The following is a 20,220-nucleotide window of genomic DNA, read 5'->3' as shown; positions in this document are numbered from 1 at the left end:
TGCAAAATCCCTGTAAATTGAAAATAAATGTCTTCTAAACACACCACAAAGAAGAATGTTGTTAACAACCCTGTGACATTTGAATAATTAAAAAAAAAAAAAAATCACTAAGGGAAAAATGAGGCCTCAAAATTGGGAAAAATCATGACGTTGTTCCACTCGCAAACGTAGGCGTTTCTGTTGAATGCGCTGAAACCACGCCCTGCTCAACTGTCAATCAAATACCACTTCTACAACCTGGAAAAATGTATGCTATTTTCTCAAGCAACTTTCTTATGCCTACTTACCCCTCCATGTTGGAGCCGCGAAAATATATGCACTTAAAGCATGAAACGGTGACTGGAATTTATGCCGTTGGGTCGTCGAGGGCTCTAAAGCGACCACGCCAGTGCAAGCCCCTGTCCACACACTGGCTGTCAAGTTGGACTTTTTTACCCCCTCACTTTCCCGCCTTCTCTCCATGACGTGTGCTCAATCACGGCAGACAACGAGGCGCTCTAAAGCGGCCACGCCAGCGGACTATACGAAGGAAAGATCCATTTTCGGGGTGTTGGCATGGCTAGCTAGCTAACTGAACGTCCAACTTGCGACCGATGATGCAAATGAAGGTGCTCAAGTTCTCAGATAGTGGGGGAGGGGCAAGTCTTGCCGGATGCCGAAAACTGAATTGGTGAAAAAACAGTGTAACGCTATACAGTATGTCCACAATTGAGTTACTACATACTTGTCTGTCTTTGCACGTTTTGAGCAATTATATCTTCAAACACGTCTAATGTATTTAGAAACAAATATCGGAATTCACTTTCCAAGGTCTTTGACTAAGTAAAATTATCCCCTTTGCCAAATGAAAACTGGTGTCACCTTGTCTTTTTTCCTTAAAAAGCTAATATTGTGTCTATTGAGCCACATGTGATGAGACACTCCGTGGTGTGATGTATCAGGTCTCTAGTGGGATTTCCTGTCAGTCTGCTCTCCCTGTCTCTTCTGGATATAAATATCAGCTTCGATTTTTTATTTTATTTTTCAAAGCCACCAAAAATACATTTTAGTGTCAAATATCATTTGCGTACATGAAATACTAATACACAGCCATTATTAGCATTTTTTTTGTTCTGTCAGTCCACATGAGATGCTATAAATAGTCAGTAATTTGGTTGATGTCGTTGCAATTATGTCTGCTGCTCTGTTCAGCCCTGTTTCTTTGACATGCATTCGTTTGTCTTTTTAGTGGGGTGATGTATAGTGCAATGCTTTCATTAAATTAGCAGCCAATGACAATAAAGCTGCCAGGAAGGAAGGAAGGAGGGCGGGTGATCGCGACAGGCAGGCAATGTGCACTCACCACAGGGTCGCGGGCCAGTGGGAGATGTGCAGTGTTTCTGAGTGGAACCTGACTTCATAACCATAATCTTACACAGCGGCGCCAGCGTGTCTTCATTAGTGACCTTTTTATAGCATCTCAATCATATAGCGAGAATCTCCTGCAGATTTAAATTAGGTATGTGTTAGGGATGTGATTCTACTCTTTCTGTGACTCATTACCAGAGGTGTGGACTTGAGTCACATGACTTGGACTCGAGTCATAAATTTGTTGACTTAACGTAACAATAAGGACGTTACTTATTCATCCATCCATTTTCCGTACTACTTATCCTCACTCGTGTCACGGGTGTGCTGGAGCCTATCCCAGCTGACTCTGGACGACAGGCGGGGTACAACCTGAACTGGTCGCAAAATACACATTGCATTGTGGGAATCGCGTGGCTTGACGTCACGTGTGCTCGTTTTCATTAGCATGAGCGCTAGCTTTGTGAGCGATCACGCAAATAGTTACACGGTGGGCGGGCTGTGCACTGTCTGGGCTTCCTGTACATTAGTTTGTTTTAGTCAGTGTAGTGTTCTCAAGAATCAGTTGTGTACTATTTATTTTTTTATTCACTTTATTTACCAATCGAGCAGCACACAGCAAGCATCTATTCGACAGTAAACTACATTCTTCTTCGTGTCCTTTTCATCGCTTCTTTCCGACTGAGATAACACAGTTGGATAAAATTGTACCTTTATAACCAGATGACAAACTTGTGTTCCTCTTTTTTTTCAATTAATGCCTTATGTTTTTGATACTCACAAGAAATGCCAAGTTTAAACTGAAATCTATTTTTATTTGTTTTTGAAATTGAAATTGCCTCACTAGAAATGATCAAATTTGGCGTTAGAGCACAAAAGTTGGCCCACCCATGCTCTAAAGCAATTGTGCAGTCGTGAAACGTACAAAAGCTGCAAAGCCTGACAAGCACAGCTGACAAAAGACTCGGCGATCCACTTCAAAATGCATGACATGACTCTCACCAAAACACGCAAGCACGACTCTGCCGCTGTGGACGCACATTAACAGTGCATGAGAATGGGAACATGTCAGACATGTCTGACATTCGCCAAGCCTCCAGTCTACCACATACGTCGACTGGATAACTCAGTGGATGTCATGTCTTACTTTTTGGTTACTTGACCGTTTACTAGAGTAAAGTGAGGCCCAGATTATGTACTAAACTTTAATGTAGATCATTTTCAAACAATTTTTGCTAAAACGCCCACATTAAAAATGCATCTGCTGTCTGTCAAAAGCAACACCCATGTCCGCCATTATCTAATAAAAGACTCCTATACAGCGTATTAAAGTTGTGTAAGTTGCGTCTTTGTAAAAAAAAAAAAATAAGAAGAAGAATACTGGATATGCTGTTGGAGCTACAAGGCATAAATGACTGCGGGAGTGGCCTTTTGACCTCAGCTGGATTTTTAAAGCCAAAACATTTAGATACAAGCTTACAACAGCGCTTCACGTCAACGGGCCTCGGCTGTAACTTGAGTTACGGGCAAGAAAAAATCAGTACATGAATGATGGCTTCACTTACAAGTCAGAAAAATCTAAATTAGACAATCGAACATGAAACCTACTAAAAATAAAGTATGTGGGGGTCTCTGTCATTTAATAGTAATACAGAAACAACTCATTTTATGAACAGTATGACCGCAATAATTCTTGAACAGACTCTCACATAACTCCAATGTCCACAATTAATATAATGAGGACACGCACCATGAAAATGGATGGATGGATGGGAAAAAAAAAAACTCGAAGCACATCATACCATCACAACTAAATACAATCTGGACAAGGATTACAGTTCATTATGTTTTGTTTATTTTTTAGTGGGATGACATCAGCGTTTTTTGTCTTTTTTTATGACATTGTCATGGCATGCCATTTACTAAGCCCCCCTCCCTGGTTTATAGTACGTTGTTACTCATATATGTTCAATGCAGACAGGTCTGCTGCATCGACAATTTTAAAAGGCTAACTTGAACGCATCACACAGCAGAAATTTGTACACGCAGCAATGAACTGTACAGCATTTACCGTGAAACTGAAGTCATACTAATAACCTATAGACTCGATGCCAGTCATTCATCGCGACCTCCACATGCTCTGAGTACGAATATTACATGGTTGTTGAGAGTGATAGCGCTCTCTCAGTCCATATTACATCTTACACGCGAACACACACATTCTCTTCTTTCGGTACACAGTCGTATTAAGAATTCTGCTTCCACAGAGTTAATACTACTCCAATTGACTGACTATTTATTAGATTCTTTGGCGGTAATACCTCAATGTTTTAAATGTCTGCTTTACTGTAAGTGAGGAAGGGACTATCAGGCTGCCTTTCTGTAAAATAGAGAAAACTACATATCTTATGCCTCTTTTGGCAGGAAGACATTACCTAATGATATACTACAGATCAGTGATTCTCAAAGTGTGGTATGAGTACCATTAGTAATATCCAGGCTCCCTCTCGTGGTATGCAAATTAATCCCTCCCCAAGTGCGGTTCAGTTGTATTTAACTTTGAAATGCAATACATTTTCATTTAATCTTTGAGAAGTGTTTGTGTTTAAACTTTAATTTAGGTTACATTTTTATTTATGTTTTATGTGCAATACATTGTAATTGATTCCTTGCTTAGGTACAGTTTTTTCCTAAAATGAAATTTTTGCTTATAACATTTTGACTTTATTCCCCCCAAAATATTATATATAACAACTTCAACCCTGGTGAGGATAAGCGGTTCAGACGATGTATGGATGGATAACAATTTTATTTGGATTATTTTTTTCTGTTGTCAAATGATATATATTTTTTATTATATTTCTGTAGTATTCTGCATTTAATCTCAGATAATTTTAGGTTCTTTTTCTCATGATATTTCAACTCAATTCCTGTCAAGTTTGGGTTGTTTTTTTCCCCCCCATATCACAACTTTGTCATATAATTTCTTTTTTGTAATTGTATGACTTTATGTGTAATTTTAAGTTTTTCACCTAAAATTAGGACTTTTTTCTTGGCAAATTGCATCTGTTTTCTTATAATATTACAACTTTAGGAATGTATATATATATATATATATATATATATATATATATATATATATATATATATATATATACACACACACACACACACACACACACACACACACACTTGAGATGAGTCATCTTATTTCAGAGGGCTCCACATAAAACCTCAGTCTGGATTTTCATATATATTTAGGCCTCCTATGCTCCTTTATTTTAATGTTGGTCATTATAGTGGTACTTGGAGAGCCAATTTTTTTTGGGGTGGTATTTGGTGTAAAACATTTGAGAACCACTGCTATAGATATACTGTAGATATACAGTCATACAGTTTTAAATAGAAAGGTGTTTTATCTTTCACATAATGTGTTACAAGTTTCAGACCACCAAACCCCCAACCACCAATCAGATTATTTCTGAAAACTTTTGTGCTATCACATGCCTTTGGCTTACAGAAAACAAGATAATGACATCCGCCATTTTCCTGTATTATAAGATTTACTACATAAATCCCCAATCTGCTCTCAAAATTATTGGATACACTGGAAATGTATTATTATTGCTCAGAGAGAGAAAATAATGCAACAGAGTTTAACGACTTCCAACATGTGGTGTTTTTCGAGTTTCAGTTAAATAAAAATAAAAAATGTGTAAATAAAAGTACCGGCAGGCATGTGTTGGTGTGACAATGAAATCGGTCAAAGATTTAAGCCACAGCTCAATACTTGGGCGGTTCCCTGTCAATAAAACTATGACCTGAATGTTGATATACTCTTTTCATCTTTTTTTTTTTTATTTAAAATTGTTTTGCTTGTTGGCGTAGATAGCAAACACCACAGTCAACTAGTGGTTATCACATTTTCCTCACAGTGGAGAGGTCCTGGGTTTGAATCCCGGCTCACTTTTTCTTGTGCGGAGTTCACTCTCTCTCTCGATTTTTTTTTATTTTTTATTGGTACTCTAAATTTCCCTTTGGTATGCATGTGTGTGTGAACAGTTGTTTATCTATATAAGCCTTGCGAGTGGCCTGCAGCCAGTCAAGGGTGTACCCCGCCTCTTGCCCAAACTCGACTGGGATAAGCTCCAGCTCACGTCTGTAGAAAATAGACGGATGCACCACACACACAACACTGGACAAAGAACTAGGAAAAAGCCATACATGTGTTGAAAGTACATGTTTGTGACTCATAGTCGAAGAAAAAAAAAAAAGTTCTATTCGCTACAGCTGTGACGACCTCTATTCACTTCTGCACTCTTCTTCACTTCTAACTTCAATGGTCAGAATGAAAACATTTGGCAAAGAGGCTTGAATTATTCACAAGGTGCGCCCTGAAATGTAGGACGACATCGTTGTTTAGACATCAACAATGTTCCCATCCTCCGCCTATGAAATATCTATGAGTCGAAATCAGATTTTACTTAATACTCGGTGTGTAAATACATACAATATGTCACAGTTACTCTTTACGGTATGAGTAGCACAGTCTATCTATATAGCCGGAATTTTAAATGACCCCTGAAAAGGTAAAGAATGGTTCATTTTAAAGCAACAATATGTGATAATGGAAACTTACAAGACCAGTAAACGACTTTCAAATATTTTACAGGGATTTGTAATGAGAGAAGTGCTTTTATCTAACCAAGGATAACCTGCGTCAGTTGATGTCTGTTATTTGTAGGCCTGCCAGGACATCCAGTATCTAATTTAAACGTAAAAAAAAACGTGGAACGTAGTCTGTGTGTTTGTACATACAGTATGTTTACAGGCTACACAGTTTATTTCAAAGCAAACGTATGTGACAATTGTACCCAAAAACAAATTCTTCAAAAAACATCAAAATCACAGTCCACTGGCTTTTAGGTGAACAGCTTCTCTGTTGTGCCATGGCAACGCGGGATTGCTTGCTTCAGTGGTCTATTATAGGCGGACTTGCCCGGACACGTTTAATGTGGTGGTAGCATTAGTGTCGGTGCTCTCTCAAAAAGAAAAAAACGGAACGTTGGGGGGAAAAAAACAAACAAACTGGGAACTCTGTATTTGAGTGTCGCTTTGTATGTTAGCAGGCTACTTAGTATATCCAAAAACGACAATATACAGGAGTTTTTACTAAAGCATTATATCTTATAGTTGCACATCAAAAAAGACCATCTTCAAAATCCAACAAAATGACAGTAATATAATAAGTTGTAATAGTTTGCTGTTGTGCCAAAGCAACTTCAGAACCCTTACTTTAGTCATCTAGCATTGGCGGACCTGCCGGGACACCTCCAGTGTTGGTTAATGCTATTGCTAGTGATCACTCAAACAGGAAAAAAAGGGTGGAAAAAAATGTGAAGCATAATATTTGTTCTTTTTTGTGTCCTTTAGCAGGCTATACAGTTCATTTTAAAACAACAATACGATATGTTACAATTGCACTTAAGAAAACACTTTTCTTCATAAGGATAATAGCTTTTCTGTCAAGCTATGGCAACCCTGGGTCACCTACTTTAGTGCCCTACTATTGGTGCACCTGCCAGGTCACGTCAAATGTTTTTTTTTTTTTTTTGTCATCGTTTGACAATTTGCAGATATGCGTCCTGTTCATATCGAAATAAAAACATTCTTCTCTATTGTTGCTGAATGTCCTTATGAATTCTCTTTTTTTTGTGTTCAAAATCCTTAATCAAGTCAAAATGGTTTTATTTTAATGTCACTAGAATATCACACAATGATCCAGCCCCGGAATCAGAACACACCATTTTGTGTTCTTACGACCTCATCATCCATCTAACTGGGTGCGCCTTCGCAGCTGTCAGGGGCTCTGATGGATCCCACTCGGCTCGCCCCGTGTCTCGGATTGTGCGGCAGACTGATTTATGATCGGGAATATAGCCGTGCCACATTTCTGTGTCATCTTAAGTGTGAGTTGAGCGCGGCGTAATTGGAATTTGTCACCTCCCATCTGATGCACAATGCCAGCTGACAGCCACATTCACCATCGCACCTCTCCACTGAATACAGAAGAAGGCATTCGCGCACTGCTTTGTTTCAGTTTAAACACCCCTGTTCAAATGGCAGTTTTTTTGTGAGATTAAAAATGAGACCAAGATAATTAATTTCAAAAAAATTTCACCCTACATTTGACCTATAACCTCTACAACTGAATTGAAAAATCTTTTTAAGAGGGGGAGTAAAAAATGTATTAGCAATTTTTTTAAAGTGCCCTGATTCGCCCCAAATAAATAGCGAATTCCCAATTGTCATTATGTATGTAGAGTAATTTTCCCTATTTGCAGTGGATAGGAACCGAGCCCTCCGCCAATAATTGACGCTCCCGCTAAAATTGTTTCTCTCTAGCTTAAACTGTAAATATACCACAAACTATATAATTTCAAAAGTGTTTCATATCATTTGAAAATTATCTTACAACATGACCCTAAAAAAATAAATGACACATGCCACAAAGACTCTCCACTAACAACCCAGGCTAAATTTAGCTCTTCCCTGACAAATAAAGCTTGTTGCTCCGTCGAGATGTATCATTTCAACACCAAATACTCTACTACTTTCCTATTTAGACAGGGCGCAGGAGGCATCGTGTGGCATCTTAGGGGCTTTCAAAAAGAGCACAAAAACCACAAATAGGTGAGTATTTCGACGAACAGCTACAAATAGGTTCCACAGGGGTGAAAAAACATAAATAGGTGAATTTATGAATAGTTAACCACGAATATGAGGGGGATTACTGTGCTCCACCTTAGATGTTAAAAATCATTACGCGTGTAGCCATCTTTAGTTCCATTGACTCAGTATACTAAAAGGGGCTCTAAGCAGATATCTGTGTTTTGTTTCTAAATACATTAAGTATGTTTGAAGATAAGTTCTGAAAACATATGCAAAGACTTATAACAGCTTCCTACAACCGTGCCGCTGTCGTCAGGTGCCATGTTCGGCTGTGACATTGTGTCACCAAAAACGAGGGTAGGTTGACTTACTTGTGTGCTTATTTTTATGATTGTAGTCCACAATAACCATTAAATTTTGAAGTTGAGCCTCCTAACGTGATTTTACATCGTATAAGCTATCACCCCTTCAGTATGTTTGATTCCTTTTGGCGCATCCATTCGACACGCCCACAGCATCTGAGAGCTGAGAGGTGGCCCTTATTATTCAAGTTTTGAGACCAGATTTTATAGATTTAGCAATTTTTTTTTATTCATTCAAATTTGACGGGCTTGTTAACATTACTTTTCTCTGTGGTGTGTCGAATTTAAATTTTTTTGGCCTGCTTAGTGCCACTTAAAGTAAGAAACCACCTAAATGTGATGTATTACAAGCAGGTGGTGAAAAAAAAGGCTTTTTATTGGTGCCAACGTGACTGTTCTCATCATGCTCAGACACAAAATCCTATTTGATGGTGGCACGAATGTGATTTGAGCAGGAGACAGATGATAGCGTGCCTTCGAAAGAATGCAAACAGAGAGATGAGCGCTTCAGGTTGGGCCTCCTGGAGAATAATGAATGTGACATTTCCCTGACATTTATTCAGAGGTACGTATACAAGAGGAAGCGGCGATAGGAACTGCAAAGAGGAAGAAGGAAGAAAGCTTTTCCCTTGAAAAGATTTCCTTTTTGTTGCGCTGCATTTCTTGCTGGGTCAAGATATTAAACGGTGATGTTCCCTTTTGTTGCTAGGTAACCTTTTGTTTTGCGCTTGTATCCGCCTCCAATTCCCCATGCGTTTATGGGCTGTTACCATCTCTGACCCTTGCTGATGAACCATCGCTGGGACTTGTTGTGGTTGATGCCCAACAAGCTCACATGCCTGTGGATTTAATATATCAAGCCCAATTAGTAGTTTTATTTTTAGTTCAGTTGCCATAGACACCCAATAGGACCTTTCATTATGGAAACTTGCACAATCCAATGAGATCCAATCAGACTATGTATCAAAACATTGAGTCTTAACAAAGGTAATAATACAGTGTTCCCCCGATATTCACTAGGAATCGAGCCACTCAGCCGTAATTGATGGCCCTCAAAATGGTTTCTAATTGCCTATAGATGCCACAAGATGGTGGGAAAGCACTACATTTGTTAGCATAAAACTCATCAAATCACTTCAACATAGTTCCTTGGCACCAAGATACCACAAGATGGTGCCTGTGTAATACTCACACAAAATTTTTGGTGTGGTTTTCCAGAATAACGTCGTCCCCCCCATAATAACGGAGGAAAGTTCCCCCCCCCAAGAAAATCTGCAAATCGGAGTATTTGCCAATGCTGAACCACAAATATGAAAGGGTTCACTATAATATTAAATTGAACAGGAAGTTGGCCATTTTGTTATTTTTTTGCAGAATTTGTCCAAATACACTTAGACCTGAAGCAGGTATTCTAGACAGATGGGTGATTCTAGATGCCAAATTATAATTTTTTTTTGCCTTCGCCATCTAATATGGTCGGAGCATGGCGTCAAAGTTTTATCATTTTGAGGATTTGCCACAAAAACGGAGGTACGATGGCCCTTTCGTCACCGGTTGCAGATGTATTTATTATTCGTGTATTTACTCTTTGCCGCGCCATTGCTAAAAGGAGTCCGACTCCTCATTTTTCTTGCCTCTAAAATCCTCCCCTCCGTTTTCCCCTTTGTCCATAGCTCTGCCCCATACAACAAGACCAGTCGTATGCTTTGAGGTCATCCCGATATTACCCACAGCCTCTTGGGCGGCCTATTTGCATGTTATTCCACTGTTGATGATAAGCTCTAATGGTTTTGATTACTTTATTGAGCTACACGGCACGGTGGACGACAGGTTAGAGCATCAGCCTCACAGTTCTGAGGACCCGGGTTCAATCCCCGGTCCCGCCTGTGTGGAGTTTTCATGTTCTCCCCGTGCCTGCGTGGGTTTTCTCCGGGCACTCCGGTTTCCTCCCAAAAACTCCGGTTTCCTCCCAAAAACATGCATAAATTGGAGACTCTAAATTGCCCGTAGGTGTGGATGTGAGTGCGAATGGTTGTTTGTTTGTATGTGCCCTGCGATTGGCTGGCAACCAGTTCAGGGCGTACCCCGCCTCCTGCCCGATGACAGCTGGGATAGGCTCCAGCACGCCCGCGACCCTAGTGAGGAGAAGCAGCTCAGAAAATGGATGGATTATTGAGCTACTTGTGAGTGACAAAACAGCTCTCAGTATGATGCGGCACACTTTTATACCACAGTAACAAACTTGCTGTTAAACCATTACAACTCAGTCAATCAAATCTGAGCGTTATTATCTTTGAAAAGGCAGAATTCTCCGCATTAAATTGTGCAAGCAATTGCGATGTCGTCTTAGCTGGAGTGTTAGCTAATTGGAAATTGATTCAGCAATGTAGTTCTTTACCTCGACTGACGTGGGTCTTAATGCGTCTACTTATCACTGGGTGGCTTATTGATCGGAGCAGTGGATTCAGCGAGAACAATATGCACGTGCGCACGAGACGTTTGTCCCCCGCCGCTATGAGGAGGCCATAATGGAGCGAGCAATGGCGGGGCTTCAGCTCCTAGGCGCTCGTCTCCTTTTTGTAGACGACGGTGCTTTCTTGGCTGTAACACAATAATCATTGATTTTTACATCGTTTTCATTCACATGAAGAAGAAGAAGGCTGTTTGCTGATGGATTGAAAGCGCTCATTTTGACGTGTTTTTCAAAAAGCGCTGACAATTTCTGTAGCCTTCTCCAATAAGCTTGCTCTTAAAAGCAAAGCAAGTCAGCATTTTCAGCATTTGCTATATCAAATTCACTAGAAAGAGTGCTGTCAAAGGTGTTCACTATGTGGACAGAAGTGTTGCTGTAGATATTACTCAAAAGTCACTGATGTTCAGAAGTGAGAAGTAACAAAATACAAATACTTTCTTACTGTACTTAGACATATTTTTAAGGTATCTAGACCTTACTTGAGTATTTATTTTTCTAATGACTATTTTTTTTACTCCCTAAAGAGACTTGTTTTTCTGGGATGACGACAGAATGTAAAAGAGATAAATAGAGAGAATTAAAGTCAACCGCAGTTGAGCTCTTGATTGATTGAGTGATTGAGATCTAAGTACTGTATCAGTACAAAGTGTGAGTACTTTTGCCACCTCTGCTGATGTCTGACTTAAGTGCGGGACTGACTCACCGTCTCTGTTCTCGTGCATCCCAAAGGTGTTTGATTGTGTTTCATGCACACGAAACTCATGCAAGCATGCCTTTATGGATCTTGCTTTGTGCACTGGGACAGAAAAATGCCTTCTTCAAGCCGCTCCCACAAAATTAGAAATCCAAAATTGTCTTGTTAAGATGTACCATCGATGTGCCAGGTCTCTGAGCAATCCCCTAATCCATTCATTGATTGAACGTGTGTCACTATAGGCAGCAAGTGTTATTGACTTGTATGTTTGGCTACAGCTGAACTGTCTGAAAGACCTGTCTAGCATGTCGTTTAGCACATGTTGCTAATAAGGTAATAACGTGCAGTCGAGCGAGACTCTTGACTTCTTGTAATGCTTGGAGGCATTGAAGGCAAAATGTAGGCTTTAAATAGTTACTCAAGCAGCTAGAGAGATTGTGATATATAATTACCTGGCTTCTTAATAAAAGCAATCTTGACTGAAGTAACAATAAAACAAAAAAAAATACAAAATCAAACAGCGTTCTTCTAAAGCATACAACAAAGGTCGAGTATTTCTGACTTGCCTACAAGTACAAAACTTCATTAGGTACACCTCCACAGTCTATTTTGAGTCACATGATAAAAGACAAACCTCAGATTTGATTGACAGCATTAGAGAAGAATTCAACTGTGTTTATTGTGGTTGTAGTCTACAGTGGTGTACAAATGTGCGCTACATCATGATGACAGCTGTTTCTAATATTTTGCCTAAAAAGGTAACCAAAATATTAGAGACACTTTTCAATATGATAACACACAGTCCTACACCACTGTACACTACAGAACAATAATAAACACAGTGGTAAATAGTTATAATATTCTCCAATAGGTACACTTTTATTCAACAAACTAATTTGGATGTGACAGTAAAATATTCTTCTTCTCTTTCTAGAGCAGGGCTCACCAACATGATGCCCCCAAGGACCACATGAGGAGCCTGCGGCCCTGTTCTAAAAATAGGTCACCAGTAATGGTACATTGTGATTTGCTAGGAACGTTGCAGAAGTGATCATTTGAAAATGTAAACACTTGCAGAGCTTTAGAGAAATAATGTTGCCTATTGATATTTAGCACTTTACAACCTTGTTAAATCATTGCGAGAAATCATTAACATGATCTGTGTCTTCACACAGATGAATATTGTTAATTATTAATAATAACAACTTATAATTAAGGGTCATTTTAGCACATTTGTTATTTCAGAAGCATGTACCAAAAAGGTAGTCCATAACATTAACCGTTATCCAAAAAGTAGCTCTCAGTTTCAAAAAGTTTGATGACACCTGTTCTAGAGTACAAAACACTAATCCAACATCACTACAACTATATTTCATATATATTTAACAAAAAACAAAAAAGAATATGTACAGTATATGTGTGTGTTTAACTCCCGTACTGACCCTTTCTTTGTTTCACCCAGACTCAATGTACACTTGCTGAGGGTTTGTTGCCATGGTTACATTGCTAACATGAAGCTGAACAGCAGTCTGTTGTTGGGCACACTCTTGTGTTTCGACACAAAAGCATCAAGTGCAGTTTAGAAGAGTATCAACTTTATTTAGATGGGAAATACACAATCTCACTCTGGAATCACTTCAAGCTTGACCTAGAGCCAGAACTCAGCACGTTCAAAGGTTAATTTAACTAATGCGTCCTCCCATAAATGTACATACTGTACATATTCTCACAGAGATCAATTTGCAGTTATTATACCAATTTTAGCCATATTTCCTTATAAAGCACAGTAAGGAGACACGACAAGCCTGTTTATATCATCTAGATCTGTTTGGTGATAACGCAAATATCTTGTCACGTACAAAGAGTCACGGAAACTAGGAACACTATGCCGCGTTAGTCATAAAATAGTGATAGAGAGTGACAGATAGCTGATCACAAACTATTCATAAAACTCACAGAGCAGCTCATAAAATATCTCAAAATCTTGCCAAAGAAAATGGTATTATCACAATACAGTGATTACTAATGTAAAATCCATCCATCCATCCATCCATTTCCTTTACCGCTTATCCTCACCAGGGTCGCGGGCTGCTGGAGCCTATCCCAGCTATCTTCGGGCGGGAGGCGGGGTGCACCCTGAACCGGTCGCCAGCCAATCGCAAGGCACATAGAAACAAACAACCATTCGCACTCACAGACACACCTACGGGCAATTTAGAGTCTCCATTCAACCTACCATGCATGTTTTTGGGATGTGGGAGGAAACCGGAGTGCCCGGAAAAAACCCACCCAGGCATGGGGAGAACATGGCCGGGATTTGAACCCCAGTCCTCAGAACTGTGACGCAGATGTGCCGGCTAATGTAAAAAAATAATTGGCTAATGTAAAATCAGAGTAAAATCAGAGTCACCCAATCAATTCCTGCATGGATGTGGCGCCCTTGCTATCATGTCAATGATAGATAAGCAGAGATGCTTTGAGTTATGGTAACGAAATCCATAGTCCTTGAGCCGTCACCTTATCGTGGTGGAGGGGTTTTTGTGTACTAATGATCCTAGGAGCTAAGTTGTCTGGGCATTATGCCCCTGGCAGGGTCACCCATGGCAAACAGGTCCTAGGTGAGGGACCAGACAAAGTACAGCTCCAAAAACGGCAATGAAGATAAAAAATTCAGGAAGATGTTTTCCCTTGCCCGGACGCGGGTCACCGGGGCCCCCCTCTGGAACCAGGCCTGGAGGTGGGGCTCGAAGGCGAGCGCCTAGTGGCCGGGCCTGCACCCATGGGGCTCGGCCGGGCACAGCCCAAAAGGGTGACGTGGGTCCCCCTTCCCATGGGCTCACCATCTGTGGGAGGGGCCATAGGCGTCGGGTGCAATGTAAGCTGGGTGGTGGCCGGACCTTGGTGATCCGATCTCCGACTACAAAATCTGGCTCTAGGGACGTGGAATGTCACCTCTTTGGCAGGGAAGGAGCCCGAGCTGGTGTGTGAGGTTGAGAAGTTCCGATCTCTTCCTGCCCTCGCCTATGGTCACGAGCTGTGGGTCGTGACCGAAAGAACAAGATCCCGGATACAAGCGGCCAAAATGAGTTTCCTCCGCATATCTGATAATTACCTTTGCAGCAACAGACGAGCTGGGTTTCTCCAGGAGGTCCCACAGTTTCTTCCGTTTCTCCGCACAGCACGTGTTGTCGAATTCGTCCCCATCTCTGTCTTTTAAATTATCCGCCTCCCTTTTGAGCTCCTCGTTCATCTGCTCTTTCTTCTGGTGGTACCTGGCCTGGCAGCAGGACTCTAGGTAGATTTCATCGATGCCCCAGTAGTCCAGTTCTTGGCTGAAGGACAGGGCGCACATCTCCTCCATCATGTGCAGCTTTCCCGTGCGGTAGAAGTTGAGGATGGATGTGAAGGCGCCCGGGTGACGGTCGAAAAAGTACTCGTTCTCATCCAGGTTGTAGTCGTCGCACACCTCCATCAGAGACTCATGGCTGCTGCAGTCTTGCAGCTTGCCCAGACGCGTCCGCGGGAGCCGGTCCAGCGTTCGCCACAGGACCTCGTGCGGCAGGCCGCCCACGTTGAGGCGGACCCTCCGGAAACATGACTTGCTGCGGACGATGTCCACCGGCTCGGGCGGGAGTGACGACGTCGACTGCGAGCCGGCCTTGTTGAACTCTGCCAAGGACTTCTCCATGATAACCTTACAACTGGGAAGCGGGTGAGCACCCACGACTACGGAGTCCACTTGGTCCTCTTTTCTGTCATTATTGGCTCTAAAAGAAAACAAATAAAAAAAGGTCATTAGTATGCACATTGTTGATCACTAGAATCAAGAGTGAAACTGCCTTCGGTTGTTTGGATGTTTTACAAAGTAGAAGACTGCCTTGCAATATGAGGTCATTTCGGAGCAGTTTTCATTTTTGTGGCGGTTTGACTGTTGAGGCCACTCCTTACCTTTTTGTCCTTTAAACGGAACATATTATGGGAAAGTTCCTTTTTAATTGGTTGTATAGAAATAGTTGGGTCTCTGGTGTGCCTACCCACCCATCAAACATGAAATTAAATAACCAAGTAAATCCTAATTTACATAATAACCGTCCCCATACTATGTTTCGCCACCCATCACATGATCAGCTAGACTGGGTGAGAATTCAGAGCCGCTTTCAAGTGAGCCGGACTACATTGTCTGAAACATTACCCTGCACCCACAGCGCCACAGGTGTGAGGCCTCCGATATCTGGTCAAAGCCAAAAGGTAAGCAGAGCTGCATTGAGTTTTGTAAGGCTTAACGCACCCCAAGCGGCGTGGCCGAAAGCGAGCTAATTGGACCCTCGCAAAATAATTAGCTGGCAACTCCTTGCTGCACACTCAGCAATTGAGCACTGCTCATCTACAGTACCAACATGCTGCAACAGGAAAACTGCAGCCCTGCATCAATGTACAATGTTCTGTACCTTTTTTTTTTTTTTTTTACTGAACCACAAAAACGTGGTGAGATTGCCAAGGAAGAAGCAGATTGCCACAAAGAGGAAACGGGCGAGAATAAAGGGGAAGGTGTGGATATTTTGAAAAGCTGATTTGATCGATCGCCCCATTCACTCACTGCACCTGCTCGTTTCAGCGACAGAGACTCCCCACGCTTGGCTTTCTCACCACAGATGCATTATAAATATAGTTAAGAATTATTGAAAAAATAAAAATTGTGTGAAGGCTCAAGTGCATTTTTGATTCGCTGTTACATCCGTGACGTTTTGTAATCTTAGCAAAGCTAATGGCTCACGGTCACGACCTCATGAAAACTACAACCCCAATTCCAATGAAGTTGGGACGTTGTGTTAAACATAAATAAAAACAGAATACAATGATTTTCAAATCATGTTTGACCTATATTTAATTGAATACACTACAAAGACAAGATATTTAATGTTCAAACTGATAAACGTGGTTGTTTTTACCAAATAATCATCATTGGAATTTTATGGTTACAACATGTTCCAAAAAAGCTGGCACAGGTTGCAAAAAAGACTGAGAAAGTTGAGGAATGCTCATCAAACACCTGTTTGGAACATGCCACAGGTGAACAGGCTAATTGGGAACTGATGGGTGTCTCAGTTATTCACAAGCAATGATGGAGCGAGGTTCACCTCTTTGTGAACAAGTGCGTGAGAAAATAGTCGAACAGTTTAAGGACAATGTTCCTCAACGTACATTTGCAAGGAATTTAGAGATTTCATCATCTACGGTCCAAAATATCAAAAGATTCAGATAATCTGGAGAAATTACTGTATGTAAGCAACAAGGCCAAAAAACAACATTAAATGCCCGTGACCTTCGATCCCTCAGGTGGCACTGCATCAAAAACCGACATCAATGTGCAAAGGATATCACTACATGGGCTCAGGAACACTTCAGAAAACCAATGTCAGTAAGTACAGTTCGGCGCTACATCCATAAGTGCAATTTGAAACTCTACTATGCAAAGCAAAAGCCATTTATCAACAACACCCAGAAACGCCCCCAAGTTTCTCTGGTCTCGAGCTCATCTAAGATGGATTGATGCAAAGTGGAAAAGTGTTCTGTGGTCCGACGAGTCCACATTTCAAATTGTTTTTGGAAATTGTGGACGTCGTGTCCTCCGGGCCAAAGAGGAAAAGAACCATCCAGACTGTTATGGGCGCAAAGTTCAAAAGCCAGCATCTGTGATGGTATGGGGATGTGCTAGTGCCAATGGCATGGGTAACTTACACATCTGTGAAGGCACCATTAATGTTGAAAGGTACATACAGGTTTTGGAAAAACATATGCTGCCATCCAAGCAAAGTTTTTTTCATGGACGCCACTGCTTATTTCAGCAAGACAATACCAAACCACATTCTGCACTTATTACAACAGTGTGGCTTCGTAGTAAAAGAGTGCGGGTACTAGACTCTGCCTGCCTGCAGTCCAGACCTGTCTCCCATTGAAAATGTGTGGCGCATTATGAAGCGTAAAATACGACAGCGGAGTTGAACAGCTTTACATCAAGCAAGAATGGGAAAGAATTCGACCTACAAAGCTTCAAAGATTATTGTCCTCAGTTCCTAAATGTTTATTGAATGTTTTTAAAAGAAAAGGTGATGTAACACAGTGGTAAACACAACCCTGTCCCAGCTTTTTTGGAACGTGTTGCAGCCATAAAATTCTAAGTTAATGATTATTTGCTAAAAACAATAAATTTTATCAGTTTGTACATTAAATATCTTGTATTTGTAGTGTATTCAATTAAATATAGGTCTAACATGATTTGCAAATCATTGTATTCTGTTTTTATTTATGTTTAATACAACAGCCCAACTTCATTGGAATTGGGGTTGTAGTTGCCAAGCCCTGCACGCTGCGTGATAGTACTTCCAGTTCGTTCGCATCACTACTGAGCGATGTACACCAGTACAAGCAGGCCTTATCTGCACAGACTAGTAGTATACTGTACATTTCTGATAATTGGCACATACTTGATTGCACAGATAGGTTTTCCACACAGTACTAGTGTCCATGTTGCCATGAGGTACATCCACACAGTGAACAGTATAGTATGTGGGGAAGGAGCTAAGTTTAGCCAAGGTTGTTTGCAGACGTTGCAGAGAGTCTTTTCCGCCTGTGTATTGTTTTGCTCTTTTTAGTGGCAAATAGCCATGGAGAATGAGATGACAATCAGCGCCTCCAAATCTGAGACCGTGGTCCTCAGTCGGGAAAAGGTGGCGTTCTCTCTCCGTGTCAGGGATGAGTTCTCGATTTACCGGTCGATCTACGTTCCTACCCTCACCTATGGTCACGGAGAAGCTGGGTCGTCCGGGAGGGGCTCAGAGTCGAGCCGCTGCGTGGGACCACCTCAGCATCCCCCTGGAAGAGCTGGACGGAATGGCAGTGAAGAGGGAAGTCTGGGCTTCCCTGCTTAAGCTGCTGCCCCCCCCCCCCCCCACCCAACCCAGAATAAGTGGGAAAATTGATGGAAGGATGGATGGAGCTCACACTCGCAGCAAACGAGTTCTCATTATTGCTCGACAATGAATTTTTTTTTGCGGCTGCAAAGCCAACATTGATGAGATTGAAATGACATTTAAGTGTTTATGGATCATATACCTGTAGTTTGTGGTATATTTACAGTTTAAACTATTAATATAGGCATTCACCTGTATACATATTATATATTTAGGAGGGGTGACAGTTACTATTGGTTGTTTGCTATTCGCGGCAGGACTCAGTCCCTGTATTTTATTTTCTACGTAGGTTTGAATGTGTATCCAAAATGGAAAGATCATGCCGTTCTCCGCCATTGTTAAGTGAGTGAGATTATCTTAGTAACTGAGTGTTATTATCTTAGTAAAGGCAAAATTATTGCTACATCTCTTATAGATGTTCTTAGATTGTGCAGGTGGGCACACAGAATGTCACCGTGCTTAAATAAAACTTCCTGCCCAATCATACATCAATTTGACGCACCATCAAAACTGTACCCAGGGGAGAAATAATAGAATCAGCGGTTATAAATTTGCTAAATGTGCTGCATGCGTGGCAGCCCTGGGGGGAAAACAGCTTCATCTTTCTTGATGTTTCCTCTTTAATTGCTTGTGAGCCATTGGATCTTTGTCACGCGGCGTGGGTGGGGACGCGCAGCGGAGCTGTCCAGTGCTGAAACTCCCCCTATCCTTTCCCCTTACAAATGTATATCCTTTATGTTGTTTTTGTTTGTTCCCATCGAGAGATGTCGCGTGGTAGACTAGGCGTGCTTAGCATTTTAATGTCTTGTTTTTTTTTAAATGTTGCTTTTATTTGTTTCGAGCGCGTAAAAAGTGATTCCGGCCTGCAAATGCCATCGTCCGTCACTGCCACTCAAACTTTCACACACTTAAAGCCCTTTTTCACATGTATGACACTGTAAGGCTCTAACAAAGTGTTATGCACGCAAAGGCGCACACACTATAGGAGGACGACAATGGTTTTTTTCCCCATTTTTTTCTTAAAGCAGCCTCCCTCCGCCCGTTGTCTTCCATATGACGCCAGAACAGCTTACAGTTAGTACAATATCCACCCCTGGTGATGTTTAATGGTGTCAAATCGAGGTAATAATAAATATAATAACAAAATAGTCTCCGATGTGTGTGCGTGTGCTTCATTTGGCGCATAGCCGAGCCCATTGCATATCATGCAGCGTGATAAAATGGTGCTACAAGATGAGGTAATAATAAACATAATCGTGGCAGTACCGTGGTGAGTTGTTGTTGTTGTCCTCCAGCACAGATGGAGATGTAGCACCCCCCAAAAAATAAAAAGTGGCGCCGTCACTGGTCTACTCGAGCCGGGTTGTGATGCCATCCATTCCCTGCACCCTCCTCAGCCTCCGACATGTCACACACATCTAGCGAGCGCCACACGCGTCACTCCGCCGCATTCCTCGCCCCGTAACGTGCAGGCCGGCTCCGAGATCAACAAGTACCGACGGGGTGCTCATCCGGAACCGGACCAGTGCTCCCAGTCCGCCGCAACAGCAGCAGCAGCAAGAGGTCGAGGAGGAGGAGGAGATTGAAGAGGTCTTCTCGAGCCAGGCGACGCACCGGTCTCTCTCTTCAGCACATCGGAGTTAACTCTTTATGAGCCTCGCGCTGACACCTGAACGCACCACAGGTTCGTGTTGCACTGTA

The 20,220-nt window shown here is 41.6% G+C and overlaps 1 protein-coding gene across 1 annotated transcript in view; it reads right to left on the bottom strand.

Annotated features, from left to right (window-relative positions):
* kcnb1 (potassium voltage-gated channel, Shab-related subfamily, member 1) overlaps nucleotides 1-19,866 on the bottom strand; it is a 37,193-nt gene extending 17,327 nt beyond the window's left edge. The window contains exons 1-2 of the mRNA XM_061687793.1: nucleotides 19,786-19,866; nucleotides 14,661-15,315 (exon numbers count right to left, since the gene is read on the bottom strand). Coding sequence (XP_061543777.1) covers nucleotides 14,661-15,236 — 576 coding nt within the window. The 5' untranslated portion in view covers nucleotides 15,237-15,315; nucleotides 19,786-19,866. The remainder of the gene's footprint in view (nucleotides 1-14,660; nucleotides 15,316-19,785) is intronic.
* Between the last annotated feature and the right edge of the window lie 354 nt (nucleotides 19,867-20,220).

The sequence above is a fragment of the Phycodurus eques genome, chromosome 10, assembly GCF_024500275.1.
Source record: "Phycodurus eques isolate BA_2022a chromosome 10, UOR_Pequ_1.1, whole genome shotgun sequence".
Classification (NCBI taxonomy): Eukaryota; Metazoa; Chordata; class Actinopteri; order Syngnathiformes; family Syngnathidae; genus Phycodurus; species Phycodurus eques.
The sequence above is the reverse complement of the archived record's forward strand: the minus strand, read 5'-3'. Positions and strand labels throughout refer to the sequence as shown.